This window comes from Monodon monoceros, unplaced genomic scaffold, assembly GCF_005190385.1.
Source record: "Monodon monoceros isolate NGI ecotype Baffin Bay Population unplaced genomic scaffold, NGI_Narwhal_1 Super_Scaffold_19, whole genome shotgun sequence".
Taxonomy (NCBI): Eukaryota; Metazoa; Chordata; class Mammalia; order Artiodactyla; family Monodontidae; genus Monodon; species Monodon monoceros.
The window spans coordinates 51,492,918-51,518,701 of record NW_021703775.1 but is presented as its reverse complement, the minus strand read 5'-3'; the positions used below and the strand labels follow the sequence as shown (position 1 = coordinate 51,518,701).

Below are 25,784 nucleotides of genomic sequence, written 5' to 3'. Positions count from 1 at the left end.
GATTGCCAAGGCTACATATTCAGTCCTTTGTCACCTGGATGCCTCTGATGAAGCCAATTATGGCAACTGTCAACCAGAGTGTTAACAAAATAGAATTGATTATGTCACTGGGAAAACAGAAGACAGGATGAGTATGAAGAAAGAATGAGGCAAGAAAGGAAATAATTTTGAGAAAATGGAGAAAAGAAAAGAGATGTAGCATAAATACTGTAAAACAGAAACATCCAAAATACTATCTGCCCCTTCAAAAGTAAGACTGTCTGCCTTCCTTCCTCGGGATGTTTTTAGTATTAAAACGAAAGTTCTCAGGCATCTAGGAAACTGTGACTTACTCTAGGGCAAAAGTTTGTTTCAAAGAGATTTATTTGAAATTTCACTTGTCACAATGATAAACACTGCAGTAACTGGTAAGCTCAGTTGAGAGCCCAGGTGCATCTGTTTCTGCTCAACCAGGTAAGGACCAACTTAGCTGTTGGTTGTTTAGCTGAACTATATAATTTGAGTATTGATCTTTGCTCTGAGTCTACAGTGTAACTGGGATAATGGAGCAATCAACGCCAAGACCGAAAAATAAGATGGACAAGAAAAGCCAGTACAGAGCATATTTGCCAACCCTCTAATGTAGTGGTTCTAGGCATAGCACCCTCAAATCCCACCGTGCTTGAAAACTACTGCTCACTTAGTATTCCTGCTAGATAACACCTAGGTGGAATTCACACATAAGAATACCTGCAAAGGGAGATGGATTTGTCTACTGAAATATTCACTTTGGATGGACCACACAGAGGCTTCTACTCCTGCATTTCTGGCACAGGTCTTACTGTATGTTTCATTTTATTTTTCTCCAACCTTAAAATTAATTTCAAACTTACACAACAGTTGAGGGAATGGTGCATTGAGCTTGCTGGGTTAGCACAAATTCCCTTAAACCTTTTCAAAGAAACCACCTCAACACAGCCCAGCCCAGAATGCAAAGAGCCAAGCCCTAACATGGTATCATAAAACTGGTGTGAGACAAGCACAGACTCATTTAAATCTAAGGGCTTCCTATTCAAATTTCCTTGGGAAGTAGGTCATTTGAAACCTTAATTCCTTCTCACCGGGTCATTGCTCTCAACAACTATGGCTGTTATACTTCCTTCACCATCTACCTGTGCTGAAAGCTGAGAGACTTTTAGTTAGAAGGAGAATCAACAGAGAGATAGTATCTTATTTGTTAAATGTGTTCATTGACATAGAATCCAGGAACTTGGAAGGCTGTAATTTAGGGAGAAGATTCACTTTAGTTTGTGAATCGAATGCTTTACCTTGGACTTCTAACTCTTATGAGGTAAAAACAGTTTACAAAAGGATCATGAAGGATGCATGCCTCCATGCACATGCCAGCACATGCATGATGCACTTAGTCTAGTGTGATGGGAAATAGGCCTGGGACAAGGGTTCTGGAGACCTGGCTTTAGCTGCAGCTTTGGATAGTAACTAGCTGCAATGACTTTGAAGGAAGGTCACTACGCTTTAGTTTTCTCATGGATAGAATGGGAGAATGGAGAATCCAACGGCTTAGGATTATTGCGAGCTATGCAAGTGAAAGGTGCTGTTATTCAAGTTCAATTGTTTACCTGTTCGAAAGTCGAAGCTCTCAGGCTGGCTGAGACCATCTATGATGACCTGTAAGGTGTGTACTGTTGTTGGCAATCTTTCTGCAGTTTTCTCTATTCCTTCTTTTTCAAGCAATGAATTTATTTTTTGTTGCATTTCAGGCTTGCCAATCTCACACAGTGTCCCTCCAACAAATGACAAAAACCTGCAGAGGAAAAAAAACCCCAACACTTATTAATAATATTACTTATTTTCCAATTTCCTTCTACAGGTCACTCCTTATTCATCTCAGATCCATATATCAATCAATCAATTGGTCTTTACTGAAAATCTACTGTGTGTCCCATGCCATAATAGATGATGTGTCTTGGGGGAAAAAAAGGGAGGGGATAACTTTAGGTTTTTGTGCTATTTTCCAATGAAGCACCTGCTCAGAATCAGCACCAGAAATGTCTTACAGTACAATGTTCATTAGAGTTTAGTGTCATATATATTTTCTAAATAAGGATACCTATATTTGCTTCATGTTTCCCAAAATTTCAGTTGGGAAAACTTATTTGAATTTAAATTATCTATTAGGCAAACAATAAATTGATGCTATCAAAATCTGGCAAAACATCCAACAAGCACTGCCAGCTTTTGACAAATAAATCACTCTATCCATATGCCAGAGCATTGCTCTTTACTTCTGTGTACCCATGATGACAGTGCTACCTGTGCAAGCATACGCTCAACCTAATAATTCTCAAATTCCATCAACAGTCAAGCCTCACATGGACTAAATAATATCAAGTACATTAAGCATTCAGAGTCAACAGAAAAAATATGAGGGGATTTTATCAAAAAGAAAAAGTAACTTTCTTCCAAAATGGAAGCATTGCAAGCAAGACCTCAATTGTATAATCTTAAGATGAATATTACTTTATATTCTTTACATATTATATAGCTGCAATATTTATAAAATAAAAACATTTGTCTTTCTCAATTTCCTTTGCTATGTTTACCATTTCCCTTGCTTGTACAGCTACCTCTCAATTACTTAGCTTTGGAGTTCAGTAATAAGTTAATTAAGAAAAAAACAATTATAGGGTTAAGCTGAATTTCCCTTCAATCTCATCTGAATATTAGGCTGTAGCTTACTTTCTTGATATTCCTTGGCTGGGTATTTTTCTACATCAAGTTCCATTCCCTATGATTAATGGCTCTTAAAAAATGTCAACACGGTAATCAGACAGATAGTGATACTAATGCCCTCAACTCCTTTCCTCTAATGATGTCTCTGGAATACAAACAGGGGAAAAGGAAACGGAGGCTTGTCTATGATCAGAATCGGGAGGTATCCCATTTGTCAGGTTGCTGCATGATCACAAAAGGAATACTTGTGATTTTCAGTCTTTTCTTACATTGTTGTGTTCAACTAGAAAAGGCCTCTTCAGTGATAATCTGGTAGTGATAATCTGTTATCTGGTGGAGAAAGCTCTCTCAACTCTCATTTAGCCAGGGGCATCTCTTTGGGTTCGAACAAAGAGGTTCCTCCTACCTTTCCAAAGCTGTATTTTTAGTCAGAAACAGATTCACCAAAATCCAACTTATGTTCTTGAATATATTTTGGTTAAGGGTTTAATGAAAGACCAAGGAGTTGTTGCTTGGGCTCCCTTTTTTTAAATGAGCTTCCATCCCAACTGATGGCCAGTGAGATACACACTTTATCTCTGTGTGTCCATGGCTTCCCTGGCCCACGGAGAGGCAGCGGTATCTGTTAGTGCTGATGGATGAGCAGTAGCACACAAGGGCCCTAGTGACAGGGAACAGCTGCTAAAGTTCTGACTGATGGGGCAGATGACACAGGACAACCTCTGCCCAAAGCCAACTTCCTTGCACAACTTTCTAGATAAAACAGGCCCTGCTGAGCAGACTTCCCTGGTATTTACCCTCTTGGCTTGACTGGTCTGCAACTGGCTATTTAGCAGAACATCTTTCAAATCCCCAAGATTCTGGCTTACAATCAACTGATAAAATGCCAAAAAAAGTATATTCATGAGTTGAAAATCTATAATAACCTTGAATAGCATTTTATAGCTAATAAAAGTAACTAAAAGGCAGAAACTTCCCAAAGTAATGTACAAGTCTTGGTCTCAATAACAAAAACACTGGCTCAGGAGGCTACTTGGAGTCTTAAGGTTGTGTGTGTGTGTGTTTGTGTTTGTGTGTTTGTGTGTGTGTGTGTGTGTGTGTGTGTAACTAACTGCTCCTAAAGTAACTTCCATATAAAGAATTCTGTTTATAGTGGTTACAGATGTACAAAGGATATTGGTTTGTTTAACCTGGGTGCATATTTCATATATTATTTTCATCCTCACACACACAAGCCTGAGGGCAATGGTAAGTGAAATCAATAAAAAAGCACCAAATTGTGCTCCTAGCTAATGCTTCAGTATTGATCAACCCCATTTTTAAATGACTATGAAACAAAGTCAGATGCTATTTTATTTTGAAAACTTTCTTAAAGTTACAACAGGGTTGCAGAAAAAGGAAAACAGGAAACAAAAGCGGAGAGGGACTATAAAATGAACTGGGAATAGCTTGAGTTTGACCTCTCCATTATTGGATTTCAAATATATTCAACTGTAAATGATAGGAAACAATGTTTCTTGCTCAGTAGCCACTCAATAAACATGTGTTCTTTAAATAACGTAAGAATAATTTATTCTACATTATTCTCAATTTTTACTCTAGAATCAAGTGTGATAAGTAGTGTCCAATACACAGTTTCATTTTACAATTGAGTATAATAAGAAATACACAATACAAAGTACTTTCTGGCTCAAAAGTACCATATAAAAACACACTGTACTTTATGTGAACGTAAGAATGTATGTGAACATGTTCTGAAAAATATGTTCTGAAAAAACAGTGCTTGATAGATGTTCTCATTTAATCCTGACAATAATCCTGAAAGGTAGGTATCACATCATACAGAAAGGGAAAATTGAGGTTTAGGGAGGTTAAATAACTTGCCCAAGGCCACACAGCTCTTTTCACCAACTGGAGTTTCATGCTATACATATCAGTGTGTGTCTGTCTATAACCGCAGTTACATCAAAATTAAAGTGCTATATTTGGTTAAGATATAAAACAATACTTTGGGTAACATTTCACCAACACAATTTAATGGCAGATTAGTTTTAAACATTAGACAGTTAACACTGATAAATCCCACAGAGAAATTATTATATATATGCGTTTAAGTAGACAATTCTCTCAAAAGTCCATGCGTTATTAAAATCATAGTCTCATTTTCTTCACTGTCTCTGGAAGGCTTTCAGTTTGCTAAGGACTGCTGTCTGACCTGCTGTTTTTATTTAATATGTAATTTCATCCATCTTACTTAAAGTAAGAAAGTAGCATAAATGCAACAAATAAGCACATCATGTTCTTTCAGCACACATCTGCACAAAGTTAAAATACAGACCTTGCAGCAGAAAGACTGCTTGTTTTTCAAACAGAATGCTATATAACCTAAAATCGCTGATATTTTTAACAGAAACTTGTTACAAATGCTAGTTTTCCCCCTCAAAAAATAAGAAAAGTCTTTGTAATATTTTTCCTGAAGAATAAGAAATTCTCAAGATTCATAAGACTTCAGATATAGCCATTCAGTTTTATGTAATCATTTCCAGCATGGAGAAAAAAATTTAGGAGCCCAGGACTCATTACACTAAAGCAACATGATACCCCACAGAGCACAGAAGAACCGTGGTGATCCAACTCCATCACTTTAAAAACAACTTAATATTAACATGTGCTTTGTGGGCTAAACACACCGGATTTAAGACTCTGCAAAGAACCATGTTGCAAGGGCAAAGTACTTCTAGTTGTCTATCCACTCAGGACACTTTTAAAAGAGACTTTTATACTTTATTTTTATCCATTAGTTTTTACTGTCTTAAAGTAATCACATCAATAAACCAATAAATGCAAGAGCACAGTCATTTTAGAAAAAGTAGTTACAGATAAAGCAGGTCATTATTTGCAATACAGGCAGACGGCATTCAATGATTTAAAAGAGAGCTTACACTCTAAGAGCTAACCTGGCCTACTTAACTGATTATAGAGGAAGAGGTGGGACACAAAAGTTCGGCAATAATTTGTTATACCGAAAACCACAGATTCTATATATATTTAAAAATTTACTGCTTTTAATAATAAAGACTAAATATAATTCCAACGTGCCTAAGGAGGGAAACCTGTTACCCCTTTACACTATCTACCAGGAGCTGAAATTCACCCAGGTGAGCGTGTAGCAGCACCCTTTAGTTTCACTTAAAGGAGTGTGGCTTTACCACATCTGCTGTTTCAGCAGTCAAATCAAAGGGGTGGCAGTGTGAACTGCACTTTCATCAACATCAAAGAATCTTTTCCAATTTCTAACCTCTGTTAAACCGAGAAACTGAACTGGGCCAGAATCCTTAAAAATCTTTGCTGGTGCAAAATCCACAAGTAATAGTAAATTCAAGTAGAGTGCATTTACAGAGAGGCCCACAGAACAACCAACCGACTGTGCTTAATTAGAAGCTAGTAGGTACCTAGTGAAGGTGATACTGAAATGGCTTTTGCTAGCGTATCATCAGCCATGGAAAGTTATAGCAAGTAATTTTTCATAAGAACTTAATAGCTTTTGATAACTTATATACTGCAGATAAACTTTTTAAAAATGTAACCCTTTCAGAAAGGGTTAACAAGGTTGTTCTGAAAGCCTTTATAGACTTTGATCTGAAAGTATAGTTTTAAATGGTATGCAGCTATCTGGGTGGCAGGGGGGCACTTTCAGTGTCATTGCTTGGAAACATTCGGAGTGTCTTTGGAGCACCTCCTGCATCTAAACACACTCTTGGATCTATGAGCAGCAGAAAAAAACAAGAAGAACCAAAAAGGAGAAGCTGCCATAGATTAAGGAATGCAGTTTGTCTTCCAAAAGACTTGGTTTATAAGCATCAGACTTTACCTGCTTCTAACTTTGAAGAACTTAGTAAATGTTTCCTCCTTTTTCAAAAGTCTGTTGTATTGATACGTGCACAGAAACTGGATACTCGATGCACACTGCATTAATTGTAGGTAGGAGAACAAACATATTCTTAGAAAGCTGTTTTATTTTATTTTAGCAATTTAGTACAGGGAATTGACTTCGTAAAAAAAAAAAAGCCAGTTAAAATGTGATATCCTCTAAAAGTGTGAGATTTAGGATGATCTTCTCTTTAGAAATAATTGAAGAAGACATTGCTTATATAGTTACATCAAAAAAAATATCTAAGATCAGTGAAATAATAACCAATGCCACAAAGAATAAGCAGCATCGATTTGTATGTAGCTTTTCCTATTTCAGAACCACTTACTAGGTATGACATATTATGATATAATTAAAGATATAATTTAAAAAACCAAATATGTGTGTATGTGTGTGTATATATACACACACACACATCCAAATGAGTGTGAGTATATAAAAATGGGAAAGCGTCATGTATTGACATATTGTGATTACTGCTCTAAAGATTTCTAAAATCTTATCTTAGAAATAAATTTACAAGTGACAAAGGAAAATCAGTTTTATTACACTTGTTAAAACAATAATCCCCATTTAAAAAACACAGAAAAACCCCAAACAACCCAATTACTCAGTGTGATCATCCTCTTTCCATTGAGTCTGGGTTGTTTTAAACATGCTCATACTTATACACACAGACACACACAACACCCTCAAATGATAAAGATTTGCTAAAATCAAGGCTCTTCAAAGGAATGTGACAAAATGCTAAAGTGAATTAAAAATAATTTAGAAAAGTGTTCAGCTTTCTTCAATAAGTATTTATTTACTGGGGAAGAAGACTCTATGAAAGATGGTAACAGAGCTTTTGCCTTGAATGAACTTATTCTAATTTAAGTACTGACAGTCTATTGGAATAATCTTCCACTTATATCTGCTCTTTTAGAGGTAGGATTTTATATGCAGACAAATAGATATTTTGAAAGTGCTCAATAAAGATTTAAAGTTCATTTAATTCTCTCAACAATTTATTGTGGATATAAATTTTCAGATAAGGAAATCTAAACTCAGACAGATTAAGTGACCTGCCTAAAGTCACATAGCTGAGACCACAAGGTTGTAGCTAAGGTAAAAGTCATATATCACATCTTCATTAGCATTGCTTACCTCTTAACTCTGGCAGATTTTCAATGTAGAGAGAAGATTTAGATCCCAGATAAAATCTGGCACCCAGGACCACTGCCTGGGAGCAATTTATTATTATTTTTTAAACCAAATTCAAAAGGAAAAAGTTTGGCTCTTTTTGAGTTACCGAATAAGAGTTATACAAAATTAAGTTAGTGGTTTCAAAGGCTGCGGACTCTCTACAGCTCAAAAACACTGTGTTCAGAATTCATGTAATTTAATTTACTGTCTGTAAAGCCATAACGTGGATTAGTGCCTGTGAATATTTGAAAGAGGAGGGCAAATAAAATAGTAGTATTCAAAAACATACAGGCTAGTGATAGCAGAGCTAAAATTAAACAGCTCTGGCACTACTAGGTGATAAAGCCCATGTACTGTAATAAAGAACTTTCTTCCTTGGGAAATAGCCTTTTTACTATGAATTCCATCCTGTCAAGGAATCCTCCTTTTAAGAAATTTGAAAATGCATTTCCATAAATCTCCCCAGTTGTCCTCTGAATGCGCAGAGCCATTTTTATTCCATTTAAAGAGTGGGCAATTGAGGTCAAAGGGATTTGCTTATGGTCACACAGAGAGTCAGAAGACAGGCTAAGATTAAAATCCATAGCTAGAGTGGGGACAGGAAGGGGAGAAGGGAGATAATGGGAGACTAAATCAATACCCTACTGAGTTTCAGGCTCCAGACTGAGTGATCTAAACCTGAAGAAGAGAAGAGAAGGAGAAGGGCAAATACTTTGGAGACTGGAAGAGACTGAAGCAAGCACAACTTTATGGCTGGTCGGCAACTCCCTCTCACTTCTGTTCCACTGGGTACTACAAGGCTACTCCAGATACTCAGGTGAGAAACCAGTGTTTTCTTCAATTCCAGGACCCAGTGTTAACATTAATGAACAATGTTAAATTATATTATAATTTAATTATATCTGGCTCACATGGTAAAACTTTTTTTTCCCCTGGGAAACTAACAGTTGTAAATCAATCCCCCCCTCCTTTTCTTTTATGAGTCAGCTTGGCAGCCCCTTCTCAATCACGACAAAAATAACAGCAATGACTATAGCAATAACAATAGTTTACTCCGTCCCAGGTGCTAAGAATTCTATGTACATTAATTCATGCAATCCCATGAGACAGGTACTATTATTATCCTCATTTAACAGATAAGGAAATGAGGTAGAGGGAGGCTGAATAACTTTCCCAGATCAAATAGGCATGCTCTGAATCCTCCGCAGTCTGGCACTGTACTGCCTCTACAGTGAGCTGTGGGAAGTTAGGTACCATCTCAGATTCTTAAACCTCCTATTTACCTCTACTAGCCTTGCCCAAAACTTCATGCAGCGTGTGTTGGAACAGTGTGTAAGACATCAGATATGACAATCAGTTCCTAAGTACCCCACATCCTGGTCATCTGATTCTCAAATGGGTAGAATCTCTTTCATCATTTTTTCCTTTTGTGAAAGCACTTTCAAAAATATGATGAATGTTACTTCCTGGGAATTATAGTAAGCTGTTTGGGTTTTTAGCTATAGTATTAACAAGAAAAAAACAAACACCAGAAATCACTTTTAGTAATCTGTCCTTTTATCATCTTTAGGTTTGGTCTCTCTTTTATGATGCTATGTCTCTTTATGAAAAGGCAATCTAATATTGTCTAATCATAGTTCCATAGAAGAAGTTAATGTGCAGTAACTAACTGATACACATCCTAAGGCATCACTTATCAAAAGCCAGAAAAGATTCTGCCTTAATTTTCATGTCCGAATGCTGCCAAATCCTGTGAGGCAAGTCCAGAAAAATTTAAGAGCTTCCAAATTTGCAAGTAACTTTTTAGGTCTGTTTATCAAATCTTCATTTATTTTACAGCATTTGTAGCTGGGTTTCTTTTCAGGAAAGTTTCCCAGAGAGAAACATGTTTTTATCATTGTAGAAGTTAGTTGGCACGTGAATGCAGAATAAAGCTGCAGTGAATTTTAGATGTGGGAGGTGTGCTAGACATACTCATTAGACTGACTTACCCCTCCGAAAAATTACAAAGCACCACAAGTCATGGGCCTTCTGAGTTGCTCACAGTCAAAACTATGAATACCAATGCTCTACTTCTGCCATTTTGTTTTGTTTTTTTAAAACAAAAACAACCTCAACTCCCTGTATTACAGCTGCTTATTAGCTAGAAGGCTTCTCTTCTTGCTGGGCAGAAAGCTAAACTTGGGAAGAACGTGATAAAACCTCTGAAAGCAACGCTAAAAAAAAGAGTTCAGAGGTGCTCAATCCTTGAACAGGAATGGGAAAGAAACAGAGATTGAGATCTGCTCAGTCATTAAAGGTCTTCAGTATGGGCCACCAGTCACTGTCTGGTTTGACTATGTTAGCTCCATGGCAGAGAGCAAGGCAGGACCTCCGAAGGAACTCTCCACCCCCTTGGCCCCCAACTGCTTTTAGCCCGGAAGCACCAGTTGGGATCCATGTATTCATTTATCTAAACACAGAATCCTTGTTGGGTTAATTCTACTTTTGTGGGTTTTCTCCCCACCAGCTTCATTGAGATGTAACTGACACATAACATTGTGTAAGTTTAAGGTGTACAACCTGTTGATCTGATACACTTAACAACTGCAAAATGATCACCACCACAGCATTAGCTTAATACCCCTATCGGGTCACATAATTACCATTTCTTTTTTGGGGGGTGAAACATTTAAGATCTACTCTCTTAGCAACTTTCAAGTATATAATAGAATATTATTAACTATAATCACCATGCTGTACATTAGATCTCTAGAACTTATCCATCTTATAATTGGAAGTTTGTACTGTTTGAGCAACTTCTGGTCTTAAAAACCAGACACAAGTTTTTTCCGTAAATTAAGAATAAACAGTGCTTGGCTTTTGTACAGAAGAGCTCCTGTCTCCAGGAAAATATTTTGTGAGGTTATATGATTACTCCTGTTCCAGACCTGAATTTTAAGTTAATGGTTATTTACTCTCTGAAAACATACTTTTCCACATTGATCTAAGGGTCAGAAATAGGTATATCCTCAGTAATAAAGGAAATATCACATTACTATTAGAACAGTGCAGATACTGATATAAATCATCCCTCGAAAGACAACTTACCTAGTCCATCATTTTGGTGCTGCATGTCATATTCCTGCTACACAGGCTGTTAACCACTTCTAGAAACTAACCTTTTAAAACTTTTCCCTGATGGCCAAAATAGAAATAACAATTAAATACTAGCTAAAGCTTTATCAAAATGAGTGCCGAGTAAAAATTTAACATTAAATTTCCTGGCATTTCTCAAGTTAAATCAAGAACATAACAACATAAGAACTTAACTATCTGGAGCGAATCAGCTTCTTAATGCAGCAGATTCTTTGGGAGGGTGCCAGGTCTCACTGGGACACGTACCAATCAGCATAATCTGCGGCACAAAGCACTGCCTCCTGGTACCTCGTTCAAGCAAAAGGGGAAATCGGACACTTGCCTTTGGCTCTCTTGATCTACCAGAATGGCAGGACAAAACCAGAGGAGGCGTGGGGGGTGGCACCCCCCCACACACAGGCTGCTGGCGATTTCACTCAGGGCCCGCAGAGCCAGCGCGATGAAATCACTCACACGTGGAGACACTGTGGCAATTTCTGGAGGACGGTAGAAAATGGGAAATAATCCTCTGTCATGGTCTGTCTCTGTTTTCTAGTCTGTAAAATCTAGGAAAGCCCAGGCTCTGGACACAATACTCTGTGGAGGCTCGGGATTTAATTTGGGGAGGTCCTAAAATCCCTTCAATCCACAAAAGATTCTCAAAGAAGCACTTACTCAACACAATGGCAGAAAGGATGATCGAGAGGTTCTATCAACAGTTTTGCTTACACAACTGCATTGACCTCAGCCAGTTTAGACTACATAAAAAATTTTTTTTAATTGGAATAAAGCTAGACACTTCATTTTGCTCTATTAAAACTGTCAATTCCTGGGCTTCCCTGGTGGCACAGTGGTTAAGAATCCACCTGCCAACGCAGGGGACACGGGTCCGGAAAGATCCCACATGCCGCAGAGCAACAAAGCCCGTGTGCCACAACTACTGAGTCTGGGCTCTAGAGCCCGCAAGCCACAACTAATGAGCCCACGTGCCACAACTACTGAAGCCTGTGCACCTAGAGCCCATGCTCTGCAACAAGAGAAGCCACCGCAATGAGAAGCCCGCACACCACAATGAAGAGTAGCCCCACTGGAGAAAGCCCGCATGCAGCAACAAAGACCCGACGCAGCCAAAAATAAATAAAATTTAAAAAATAAATAAATTTATAATAAATAAAAACAAAATTGTCAGTCGCTAAGTAGTTCTGTTTCCTCAGTCTTCTCCTATGTAGTCATCTTTCATTCTTTATTTCTATCATTTATTCTTTCATTAAACAAATAATGTCATATCAGTCTGTGTCCTAAAGCCATGAGACTAGAAGACACCACTGGGGAGTGGTGATCAAAGTTTAGTTCTTTAACTTCTCTCTTCCCCCATTGCCCTCCTTTACAACGAGTTTCCACTTCATCCACCAGTGTCTCTGGCATTCACATAATTTTTGTCATTCATATCCACAATTACTGTCTTTCATACCCTTCATTCAATCTGTCAGCAAATCATATTGACTCTTCTTTAAAAATATACCTAGAATCTGATAACTTCTTACCAACTCTTTTATCATTTTAGTCTCAGTCATCAACATCTTTCCCCTGGATTATTGCACTTAGTCTAACTTGTCTCCCTGTTTCTACCACCACTCCTTATAGTCCCCCTAATACAGCAAACAACAGGATCCTTTTAACATGTAAGTCAGAGCATGTCACTCTTCAGCATAAAACCTTGCTGTGGCTCCTGATTCTGGCTCAGAATTAAGGCCAAGTCCCTAAAATAGCCTCCCAATGCCCTTTTCACCTGATCTCCTATTTTTCTCTCCCTTGCTCACTCTGCATTAGCCTCACTGGCTTCCTTGCTATTCCTTGATCATGCCAGGCCTGCTCCCACATTAGGGCCTTTACACTGCCTGGTCCCTCTTCCTGGAACACTCTTCCCCCAGATATCTGCACAGCTAACTCCTTTACTTCCATCAAGACTTTGCTCAAATGTCACCTTGTCAATTAGGTCTACCCTGACCACCCTGCTTAAATTGGCAAGCCCTTATCCATAACCCTGGTAACCCTGATCCCCATTACTCTGCTCTCTTTTTCCCACTGATCTTATCACCTTTATCAACTATACAATTTATTTATTATGCTGGTTGTATACTATCTGTCTCCTTGAGAGCCGGGATCTTTGAATGTACTCCAAGATTGCAGAACAGTACCTGGAATACAGCAGGTACTCACTCAGAAGGTATATGTTTAATGAATGAATGAATGAATGAACAATCTGTTAACTCCAGCCTTGATTAATGGAAAGACAGTAGTGCCATTAACTATTCATCATGGGATAAGAGAGGAAGACCAAGCCTTTTTGTCTGTCTTGTTTTTTTTTTTTTTTTGCGGTACGCGGGCCTCTCACTGTTGTGGCCTCTCCCGTTGCGGAGCACAGGCTCCGGACGCGCAGGCTCAGCGGCCATGGCTCACGGGCGCAGCAGCTCCACGGCATGTGGGATCTTCCCAGACCGGGGCACGAACCCGTGTCCCCTGCATCGGCAGGTGGACTCTCAACCACTGCGCCACCAGGGAAGCCCTGTCTTGTTTTTATATGGGGCCGGTGAGGAGGATTAGTGGGAGGAAAAGAGGGAGTTATAAAGGGAGGGAGAAAGGAGGATACAAGTTTTAGTTTTAGATATATTGAGTTGGAGCTGCTAAGATATTCATGAGAAAATCTCTCACAGGTAAATGGAAAAGGAGAGCTAGAGCTTAGGAGAAAGGCCTGGACTAGAGATATTGAAATATAGGATTGGAATTAGCAGTGGAGGGGTGAGAGATAAAGATAGTCATGTGAGTGGATGCAGTCATTCAGGGGAAAATATAGAATAAAAGAAGAAGGTGACTAAGGTAAAAACTTGAAGAATATCTACATTTAGAGGGCCAGAGAAAGAAGTCAGAGAAGACAGAATGTGAAAACAGTCATGGAAGAAGATCAGTAAGTTGCTGGTGTCAAATGTTGCAGAATGGGTGAGTGGTTTAAGGACAGAAAGAGGCCACTGATTTTGACAATCAGGAAGTCATTAGTTGAGAGAGTAATTCCAGAAGAGTGGTAAGGATAGAAGCCAATCTATAAAGGCTGGGAGAAAGCAAACAGTAAAAATTAGAGGCAGATAATTCTGAGAAGTCTGGCAATGAGAAAAAGGAGCACTGAGAGAGAAGTTCTAGGAGGAAGTAAGATAAAAAGTGGTTGCTGCTTTTAGCTTTTAGGAAGTGAAGAATGGGAGACCAGAGCAACAATATGCCCGGGGGGGAAAACAAAAGGGATAAATTATGGAGACATTAAAGATACAAGAGACAGTCATAACATTTTACAAAGTTAAAAGACCTTATTCACTTGGCTGTCACTCTAACACTACCCCACACCAACTTTTAGAGGTGAGGCAACTATGACTCAGAGAGACCAAGAGAATGCCAAGGTCAAGTGTCCTTAGCGACAACCAGTGAGACGTGAGAATGGGAAGAGAAGCAGAATCAAGTGATGGAAGGGTAGCTTGGGGAAGTGTGGGACAGAATGAGTAAAGATATGGAGACAATTATAAGGAAGGTAGCTCTCAGTTTTTTCAGTGACGTGGAATGTAAAGTAATCAACTAAATGTGAGAAGATCCTGAAACAAGTAAGAGATTGAGAACAGAAAGGGTTCAAAGGACTACTGAAATAAAAACTACCTGTAGCAATAGTAGGTTTCTTAATCCCATGTTCCCCTTATATCTTCTATAATACGGAGTTTCTTACTGTTTTTAAATGGACGTTTACTGAAAACCTCAAATTACCCCTTTCTCTCTTACTTAAAAACACCCTCTGGCAGAGGTGAGTGCAACTCTAGGATGAGTATGCTACTCCTGCTCTTCACCCTCCTTGTCTTTTAAAATGAGAAGATACCAAATGTCACTATCAACCTGCTTATTTTGAAATGTACATGTCTCATTCTAAACAGCATAATGAAAGGAATTCTTTTCAGTGCAATACTCAGGAAACATCATGCCTGCAGCAGAACAGCATAAAATTCTACATACTCTATGTGAAGAATCCATTTCTTACAGATCCCTTAATAAAATAAATAGGCAAAGTTTCCTTTATTGGAGGAGGTAATGTTTTCTCCAGAAGAAAGAGAGAGTCTAATTTCAGCCATGTGATGATAGAGAATAACAGTCAAAGCTAGCATATTACAGATATTCGGGGTTTTTTTTTTCCTTTAGAAGCACACAAAACACAAGCCTTGTTACATTTCTGTGCTGAACACAGACTGTCTTTAAGGGTATGATTCCCTTAAATCTGAAAGACTATTACTATTACATTTAAATCTGGCTCCAAACTAGCTTTTTAATTGTGAGCTCAGGCTTTGGAGTGTCATAGATCTGGTTCAAATCTTGGTTCCACCAGCTGACTTATCTTAGGCATTCTACTTCACCCATCTGAGACTTTGTATACCTAAAGAAGTGGGAATACTAATAGTACTAACCTCGTTAAGATTGCTGTGGGGTTTAAACAAAATGATGCTTCTAAAGTGCCTGGTAATGAGGAACTACTCAATGAATGTTTGTTTTTATTGGACTATTAACTAATCCTCAAATCTGACCTGAGCTATATTTTTTGGTCTCCAACCCTTTAAACATCTTTTTTCCTCTTTCTACTGGCTGAAAGACCTAGCCCAAATGTCACCTCCTGCAAGAAACCTTATAAGAAACTCCTATCTGGAAATGAGATCTTTCTCCTGTGAACAACTTTGTGCTTTGCAAAGGACCCTTACTAATTATTGACCTTTACTATGGTTATTTGTGAATAAGTTTCATCCTCCCTATTTTGGTAGGCTCCTTAGGACCATAAATCACCTCTATTCATTTTTATATTCTTCAGGCCCCACCACAGTGCTTTGTACATTTGAAGTGATGGATGAAATCATCAGCAATAAAATTCAGAGTAAAAAATGAAACCATAAAGAACATGAAAAAGAATATGGGGAACACTGAATTGATCTTAGAAATCAGGTATCTTAAGAGAAGATCAATTTGCATAAAAGCATGAAAAAGAATAGTAGGTTTACTTCATAAAAATTAAACATTCATATTTCAAAAGCATAATAGCATTATAAGCAGATATAAAATTAAATAAACTAGAAAAAAATTCAGCCCATACAACACTTTAATATTTAATAGAGAATCCCTACATGTAAATAAAACTTTTAAGTAATATAAATAAAAGTAGTCCAAAAAAAAAGTAGACTTTTTAAAACCACTAAATGACTAACTTAGGTTACAAAATACCATGATCTCAGTTTTCTAAAATATGAATGTGAGAGAGAATATCATAAATACAAAAGTAAAAAGACTTGATGGCTTCACATTTTGTTGTATTTCTGGGAGTGACATCATGGTAGGGTAGCATTAAAGCTATTTATGTTCCTACTGCTTTTCTAATATAAATAAAAATGAAATTTACTGCAATGGAACTTACTTTTACAGAACTGAAGTCAAACCAGTGATGACCTAATCACATCCATAGTGGGCTTTTCTTCCCTGGGAAGACACTTTTTTAACACTGTGTGAAAGTTTGAACTACCTATATGTTGGGTGATGTCTTTACTAAGTATACTTGAAAGCCAGAAAAGACCATCGCAGTTCCAAAGTGGATAACGGGGATGGTAAGCAAAATTAGATAAATTACCAGTTTGTCTCCAGATTTTAAAGGTCAGGAGTTGAACTTCATGTAGAGAAATTTTCCATGAAAAAGTCCTCAAGTACCCTGCTTGTGAGAGACAAGCCTACTCCCAAAGGAAGCATAGCGAAGGGTGCAGTCACTGGTAGGGCTTTTATGCTCCACATGCAGAAACTAGCCCATGTGAAAACTGGTAGAGAAATCCTGTCTGACAGGAGAAACTCAAGATTTCTCAGGCTTGAACACTGCTGGTGGCATTGCAAATCAGTATGTTACTTGGCAATGTATATTAAGAGCCACATAAACTTTCAAACCCTTTGGCAGAGTAATTCCACTTCTAGGAACCCATCATAAGGAACCCCTACTAGTACTACTCTTACTAAACTGCAGTTCCATCACTTGATGGAATATTATTTAGTCTTTTAAAAAGGGATATGCAGAAACAAAAAATTTGTGCTTATATTAGAAAGCAAATAGAAAAACTTATAAACCACATTAGAACTACATCATAGAAACAAACAAAAAGTAAAAAAAGACACTGGCTTTGCACAGAGCAAAATGCTAATTTAGTGCCCATGGAGATGTCAATTGTTGCAAGAAGTCTATAAATCCATGTGTACATATGCCTCTTCTCAAACAACAAACACTAAAAATACAATTACTATAATATGAGACCACAATTTTATTTAATATTAAAAAAATGAGAACCACGTGCTAGGATTAAGAATGGGACAAGGATGCCCATTCTCACCACTCTTATTCAACACAGTACTGAAAGTCCTGGCCGTTGTAATAGGCAAGAAAAAGAAATAAAAAGCATGAAGATTAAAAAAGAAGTAGTAAAGCTTTCATCTATTTGCTGATAACATAATTGTTTATATAGGGAAATTTAAAGACTCTACAAACACATACTAAGAACTAGTAAGTGAATTTAGCAAGGCCACGGGATACAAGGTTACTATAAAAAAATCAACTGTGTTTTTACATATTAGCAGCAAACAATTAGCAACAAGTTAAAAAATATTCCATTTACAATAGTGCTGAAAAGAATAAAATACATTTAATAAAACATATGCAAGACCTCTACACTAGAAACTAAAAAACATTGCTGAGAGAAATGACAGAAGATCTAAATAAATGGAAAGAAAATAAGTTCATGATGAAAAGACTCAAGAAATATTATGAGAACATCAACTGTTCCTAAATTCACCTAGACTCAATGTAATCCCAATCATAATCCCACCAGGTTTTGTTTTTTTTAATGTAAATTGACAAGCTCATTCTAAAGTTTATAGGAAAATCAAATCATCTAGACTATTCAGAGCAATATTAAAAAAACAAAGTTGGAGGACTGACACTACCTGACTTAGAAACTTAGCATAAAACTACAGTAATAAAGATACTGTGGTATTGACAAACAGATCAGTGAAACAGAATAGAGAGCCAGAAATAGACCCACACTTACACAGTCATCTGACTTTCAACAAAGGTACAAAACAATGGGTAAAGAAAAGTTGTGTTGTTGCTATTGTTTTTCAAACTGGTGCTGGAATAACTAAATGTTCATAATGAAGAAAGAAAATGAACCTTGACCCCTACTTCAAATCATACACAAAATGTAACTGCAGATATATCACTGACTTAAATGTGAAAGTTAAAACCATCAAGCTTGGGCTTCCCTGGTGGCACAGTAGTTAGGAATCTGCCTGCCAGTGCAGAGGACACTGGTTCGAGCCCTGGTCCAGGAAGATCCCACATGCCACAGAGCAGCTGGGCCCGGGTGCCACAACTACTGAGCCTGTGCTCTAGAGCCCTTGAGCCACAACTACTGAAGACCACGTGCCTGGAGCCCGAGCTCCACAGTAGGAGAAGCCACCGCAATGAGAAGCCTGTGCGCCACAACTGGAGGCCCGTGCACAGCAACAAAGACCCAATGCAGCCAAAAATAAATAAATAAAATAAATTTATATTAAAAAAAACAAAATTAAAACCATCAAGCTTTAAGAAGAAAACATTGAGGAAAGATTCATGACTTGAGGTAGGCAAAAGTTTCTTAGGACAAATAAAGCAGTAACTTCATATAAAAAAAAACGGATAAATTAGACATCATCAAAATTAAAAACTTCTGCACATCAAAAGACGTTAATCAGAAAATAAAGATGTAAGCCACAAACTGGGACAAAATATTTGTGGAACATATATTTGACAAAGGACTAATATGCAGAATATGTTTTTAGGGGGCAGAGTCAAGATGGTGGTGTGAGAAGACGCTGAGTTAGCATCTTCTCCCCACTAGGGCACCTGGCAGCCACTGGTGAGGGACCCTTACACCCAAGGAGACGGAAGGAACCCCCAAGTGAACCGGTAGGACGTGGGGGACAGAGTGGGGAGGAGAAGTGGAGGCCAGACAGGATCAGCGCCCCTGAGGCCAGGGAGATCAGGAGAAGTAAGCAGGAGGGACCCTCTGGAGGAGCAGGAGAGGAGCTGAGGGTGACTGCCCAGTCCACTCGGGCCTGGAGAGCCTGCTGAGCTCCCAGGCTGGTCCCCTGTCCTCCAAGGCACCCCCACCTACCTGGCCGCATTGGTCTTGGGGGCATACAAAGGAGGCCAAGGGGAGTTCAGGAGAGGCAGGCAGGAGGGACCCTCCAGGAGGAGTGGGAGAGGAGCAGAGGGTGTTTGCCCCACCCACTAGGGCCCTGGTAGCCTGCTGAGCTCCCAGGCTGGTCCCCTGCCCTCCAAGGCCCCCCCGCCGCCAACCCCTGGCTGCATTGGTACTGGGGGCATAGGAAGGACATCAACGGGAGAACAGGAGAGGCAGGTGGGAGGGGCCCTCAGGGACTGGAGGAGCAGGAGAGGAGAGGAGGAGCAGGAATGCCCTGCCCACTCGAGACCAGGAAGCCTGGTGGGCTCCCAGGTGAGGTCCCCCGCCCTCTGAGACCAGGGGTGGGGGGACACGCCTGGGCCCCTTCTGCTCCTTGAGCCTAAGCCCCACCCCCCACAGCCCCCAGGGCCTTTTCCAGCCCTGTGGGCCCTAAGCATAGGCCCCACCCACCACCCAAACCTTGCCCTTGCTTAGGCCCTGCCCTCCACAACCACGGCCTTTCCCCTTGCCTTTTTTTTTTTTTCTCTTTTCCCTCCATTTTTACTATTGTGGTACTGTTGTACCTTCTGGTTGTTGATTCACCTATATTTTTATTTTTATGTTCTTTCTAACATATCTGTTAGTTTCCTAGTCTAATTTTATTTTTCACTTTGTTATTGTTCTCTCTCTCTCTCTCTCTCTCTTCTTTTTTTTGCCACTGCATGCTGCTTGCAGGATCTTGGTTCACGAGCCAGGGGTCAGGTCAAAGCTCCTGCAGTGGGAGGTCTGTGTTGGAACCACTGGACTAACAGAGAACCTCAGATCCCAGGGAATATTAACTGGAGTGAGGTCAAACAGAGGTCCTCATCTCAGCACCAAGACCCAGCTCTACCCAACAGCCACCAAATTCCAGTGTTGGAAGCCTCAGGCCAAATAACCACTAAGACAGGGACACAATCTCACTCAAAAAAAAAAAAAGAAAAAAGAGACAGCAAAAAAAATATGTCACAGATGAAGGAGCAAGGTAAAAACCTGTAAGACCAAATAAATGAAGAGGAAATAGGCAATCTACCTGAAAAAGAATTCAGAGAGTAAAGATGATCCAGAATCTTGGAAACAGAATGGAAGCATGGATTGAGAAAATACAAAAAATGTTTAACAAAGATCTAAAGAACAAACCAACAGAGATGAACAACACAATAACTGAAATGAAAAATACACTAGAAGGAATCAATAACAGAATAACTGAGGCAGAAGAATGAATAAGTGAGCTGGAAGACAAAATGGTGGAAATAACTGCCAAGGAGCAGAATAAAGAAAAAAGATGAAAAGAATTGAAGACAATCTGAGAGACCTCTGGGACAATGCTAAACGCACCACATTTGAATTACGGGGGTCCCAGAAGAAGAAGAGAAAAAGAAAGGGTCTGAGAAAATATTTGAAGAGATTACAGTTGAAAACTTCCCTAACATGGGAAAGAAAACAGTCACTCAAGTCCAGGAAGCACAGAGAGTCCCATACAGGATAACCTCTAGGAAAAACAAACCAAGACACATATTAATCAAACTAACAAAAATTAAATTCAAGGGAAAAACAAAAAATAACATACAAAGGAGTCCCCATAAGGTTATCAGCCAATTTTTCAGCAGAAACTCTGCAGGCCAGAAGGGAGTTGCAGGATATACATAAAGTGTTGAAAGAGAAAAATCTACAACCAAGATTGCTCTATCCAGCAAGGATCTCATTCAGATGCAAGGGAGAAATCAAAAGCTTTTCAAACAAGGAAAAGCTAAGAGAATTCAGCACCACCAAACCAGCCTTACAACCAACGCTAAAGAAACATGTCTAGGCGGGAAACGCAAGAGAAGAAAAAGACCCACAAAAACAAACCCGAAACAATTAAGAAAATGGTAATAGGAACATACATATCAATAATAACCTTGAATGTAAATGGATTAAATGCCCCAACCAAAAGACAGAGACTGGCTGAACAGATACAAAAACAAGACCCATATATATGCTGTCTACAAAAGACTCACTTCAGACCTAGGGACACATACAGCCTGAAAGTGAGGGGATGGAAAATGATATTCCATGCAAGTGGAAATCAAAAGAAAGCTGGAGTAGCAACACTCATATCAGACAAAATAAACTTAAAAATAAAGACTGTTACAAGAGACAAGGAGGGATCCTACATAATGATCAAAGGATCAATCCAAGAAGAAGATATAACAATTATAAATGTTTATGCACCCAACACAGGAGCACCTCAATACATAAGGCAAATGTTAACAACCATGAAAGGAGAAATTGACAGTAACACAGTAATAGTAGGGAACTTTTAACACGCCACTTACACCAATGGACAGATCATCCAAACAGAAAATAAATAAGGAAACACAAGCTTTAAATGACACAATAGACCAGATAGATTTAATTGATATTTATAAAACGTTCCACCGAAAAGTGGCAGAATACCCTTTCTTCTCAAGTGCACATGGAACATTCTCCAGGATAGATCACATCTTGGGTCACAAATCAAGCCTTGGAAAATTTAAGAAAACTGAATTCTTATCAAGCATATTTTCTGACCACAATGCTATGAGACTGGAAATCAATTACAGGAAGAAAATTTGTATAAAACACAAATACATGGAGGCTAAACATGTGCTACTAAATAACCAAGAGATCCCTGAAGAAATCAAAGAAGAAATAAAAAAATACCTAGAAACAAATGACAACAAAAACACGATGACCCAAAACCTATGGGATGCAGCAAAAGCAGTTCTAACAGGGAACTTTATAGCAATTCAATCTCACCTCAAGAAACAAGAAAAATCACAAATAAACAATCTAACCCAACACTGAAAACAACTAGAGAAAGAAGAGCAAAGAAAACCCAAAGTAAGTAGAAGGAAAGAAACCATAAATATCAGAGCAGAAATAAATGAAATAGAAATGAAGAAAACAATAGCAAAGAACAATAAAACGACAAGCTGGTTCTTTGAGAAGATAAACAAAATTGATAAACCCTTAGCCAGATCCATCAAGAAAAAAAGGGAGAGGATGCAAATCAATAAAATTAGAAATGAAAAAGGAGAAATCACAACTGACACTGCAGAAACACAAAGGATTATAAGAGACTACTACAAACAACTATATACCAATAAAATGGACAACCAAGAAGAAATGGACAAATTCTTGGAAAGGTACAATTTTCCAAGATTGAACCAGGAAGCATTAGAAAATATAAACAGACCTATCACAAGTAATGAAATTGAAACCATAATTAAAAATCTTCCAACAAACAAAAGTCCAGGACCAGATGGCTTCACAGGTGAATTCTATCAAACATTTAGAGAAGAGCTAACACCGATCCTTCTCAAACTCTTCCAAAAAATTGCAGAGGGAGAAACACTCCCAAACTCATTCTACGAAGCCACCATCACCCTGATACCAAAACCAGAAAAAGATATCACAAAAAAAGAAAATTATAGGGGAGGGGCTTCCCTGGTGGCACAGTGGATAAGAATCTGCCTGTGAATGCAGGGGATGCAGGTTTGAGCCCTGGTCCGGGAAGATCCCACATGCCATGGAGCGGCTAGGCCTGTGAGCCATGGCCGCTGAGCCTGTGCGTCCGGAGCCTGTGCTCCTCAATGGGAGAGGCCACAACAGTGAGAGGCCCGTGTACCGCAAAAAAAAAAAAAAAAAAAAAAAGAAAAGAAAATTATAGACCAATATCACTGATGAACATAGATGCACAAATCCTGAACAAAATACTAGCAAACAGAATCCAACAACACATTAAAAGAATCATATATACCATGATCAACTGGGATTTACCCCAGGTATGCAAGGATTCTTCAAGATATGCAAATCAATCAATGTGATACACCACATTAACAAATTAAGGAATAAAAACCGTATGATCATCTCAACAGATGCAGAAAAAGCTTCCGACAAAATTCAACACTCATTTACAATAAAAACTCTCCAGAAAATGGGCATAGAGGGAACCTACCTCAACATAATAAAGGCCATATATGAGAAAGCCACAGCAAGCATCATACTCAATGGTGAAAAACTGAAAGCATTTCCACAAAGATCAGGAACAAGACAAGGATGACCACTCTTGCCACTCTTATTCAACATAGTTTTGGAAGTCCCAGCCATGGCAATCAGAGAAGAAAAAGAAATAAAAGGAATACAAATGGGAAAAGAAGTAAAACTGTCACTGTTTGCAGATGACATGATACTATACATAGAAAATCCTAAAGATGCCACAAGAAAACTACTAGAACTAAACAATGAATTTGGTAAGGTTGTAGGATACAAAATTAATGCACAGAAATCTGTGGCTTTCCTATACACCAACAATGAAAAATCAGAAAGAGAAATTAAGGAAACAATCCCATTTACCATCGCAACAAAAAGAATATCTAGGAAAAAACTTGCTTGTGGAGGTGAAGACTTGTACTCAGAAAACTATAAAACACTGATGAATGAAATCAAAGATGACATAAACAGATGGAGAAATATACTATGTTCTAGACTGGAAGAATCAATATTGTGAAAATGATTATACTACCGAAAGCAATCTACAGATTCAATGCAATCCCTATCAAACTACCAATGGTACTCTTCACAGAATTGGAACAAAAAATTTTACAATTCATATGGAAACACAAAAGACCCTGAATAACCAAAGCAATCTTGAGAAAGAAAAACGGAGTTGGAAAAATCAGGCGCCCCAACTTCAAACTATACCACAAAGCTACAGTAATCAAGACAGTATGGTACTGGCACAAAAATAGAAATATAGACCAATGGACAAGATAGAAATCCCAGAGATAAACCCATGCACATATGGTCACCTAATTTATGACAAAGGAGGCAAGAATGTACAATGGAGAAAAGACAGCTTCTTCAATACGTGGTGCTAGGAAAACTGGATAGCTACATGTAAAGAATGAAATTAGAACACTTCTTAACACCATACACAAAAATAAACTCCAAATGGATTAAAGACCTAAATGTAAGACCAGACACTGTAAAAGTCTTAGAGGAAAACATAGGAAATATACTCTCTGACATAAACCACAGCAAGATCTTTTTTGACCCGCCTCCTAGAGTTACAGAAATAAATATAAAAATAAACAAATGGGACTTAATTAAACTTAAAAGCTTTTGCACAGCAAGGGAAACCATAAACAAGACAAAAAGACAACCCTCAGAATGGGAGAAAATATTTGCAAATGAAACAACAGACAAAGGATTAATCTCCAAAATATACAAACAGCTCATGAAGCTTGATATCAAAAAAACAAACAATCCAATTAAAAATGGGCAGAAGACCTAAATAGACATTTCGCCAAGGAAGACATACAGATGGCCAAGAGGCACATGAAAAGATGGGTCAACATCACTAATTATTAGAGAAATGCAAATCAAAACTAGAATGAGGTATCACCTCATGCCAGTCAGAATGGCTATGATCAAGAAATCGAGAAACGATAAATGTTGGAAAGGGTGTGGTGAAAAGGGAACCCTCCTGCACTGTTAGTGGGAATGTAAATTGATACAACCACTATGGAAAACAGTATGGAGGTTCCTTAAAAAACTAAAAATAGAATTACCATATGATCCAGCAATCCCATTACTGGGCATATACCCTGAGAAAACCATAATTCAAAAAGAGTCATGCACCACAGTGTTCACTGCAGCACTACTTACAATAGCCAGGACATGGAAGCAACCTAAGTGTCCGTTGACAGATGAATGGATAAAGAAGATGTGGCACATTTACACAATGGAATATTACTCAGCCATAAGAAGAAACGAAATTGAGTTATTTTTAGTGAGGTGGGTGTACTTTGAGTCTGTCACACAGAGTGAATCAAGTCAGAAAAACAAATACTGTATTCTAACGCATATATATGGATCTAAAAAAAAAATACATGGTACTGATGAACATAGTTGCAGGGCAGGAATAAAGATGTAGACATAGAGAATGGACTTGAGGACATGGGGTGGGAGGGGGAAACTGGGGTGAAGTGTGAGTAGCATCAACATATATACACTACCGAATGTAAAATAGCTAGCAGGAAGCAGTAGCATAGCACAGGGAGATCAGCTCGGTGTTTTGCAATGACCTAGAGGGGTGGGAAAGGGAGGATGGGAGGGAGGCTCAAGAGGAAGGGAATACGGGGACACATGTATGCATATGGCTGATTCACTTTGGTGTACAACAGAAGCTAACACAGTATTGTGAAGCAATTATACTCCAATAAAGATCTATTAAAAAAGAAAAAGCGTATGTTTTTAACATTCCCACAACTCAATAATAAAAAAGGTAAACAACTCAATTAGAAAATGGCTAAATGATATGAACAGACAGTTCACAAAAGAAGCTACACAAATGGCTAATAAGCACACGAAAAAGTGCTCACTGTCACCAGGGAAATGCAAATTAAAACCACAAAGAGATACTACCACATTACACACATATACTAGAATGGCTAAAATTAAAAAGACTAACATCAAATGATGGCAAA

At 38.4% G+C, this 25,784-nt stretch overlaps 1 protein-coding gene across 3 annotated transcripts in view; it reads right to left on the bottom strand.

The window, feature by feature from the left end:
• SRBD1 (S1 RNA binding domain 1) overlaps positions 1 to 25,784 on the bottom strand; it is a 227,307-nt gene that overhangs the window by 2,595 nt on the left and 198,928 nt on the right. For all 3 annotated transcript variants that reach the window (XM_029232198.1, XM_029232199.1, XM_029232200.1), the window contains exon 20: positions 1,620 to 1,804. In XM_029232198.1, coding sequence (XP_029088031.1) covers positions 1,620 to 1,804 — 185 coding nt within the window. The remainder of the gene's footprint in view (positions 1 to 1,619; positions 1,805 to 25,784) is intronic.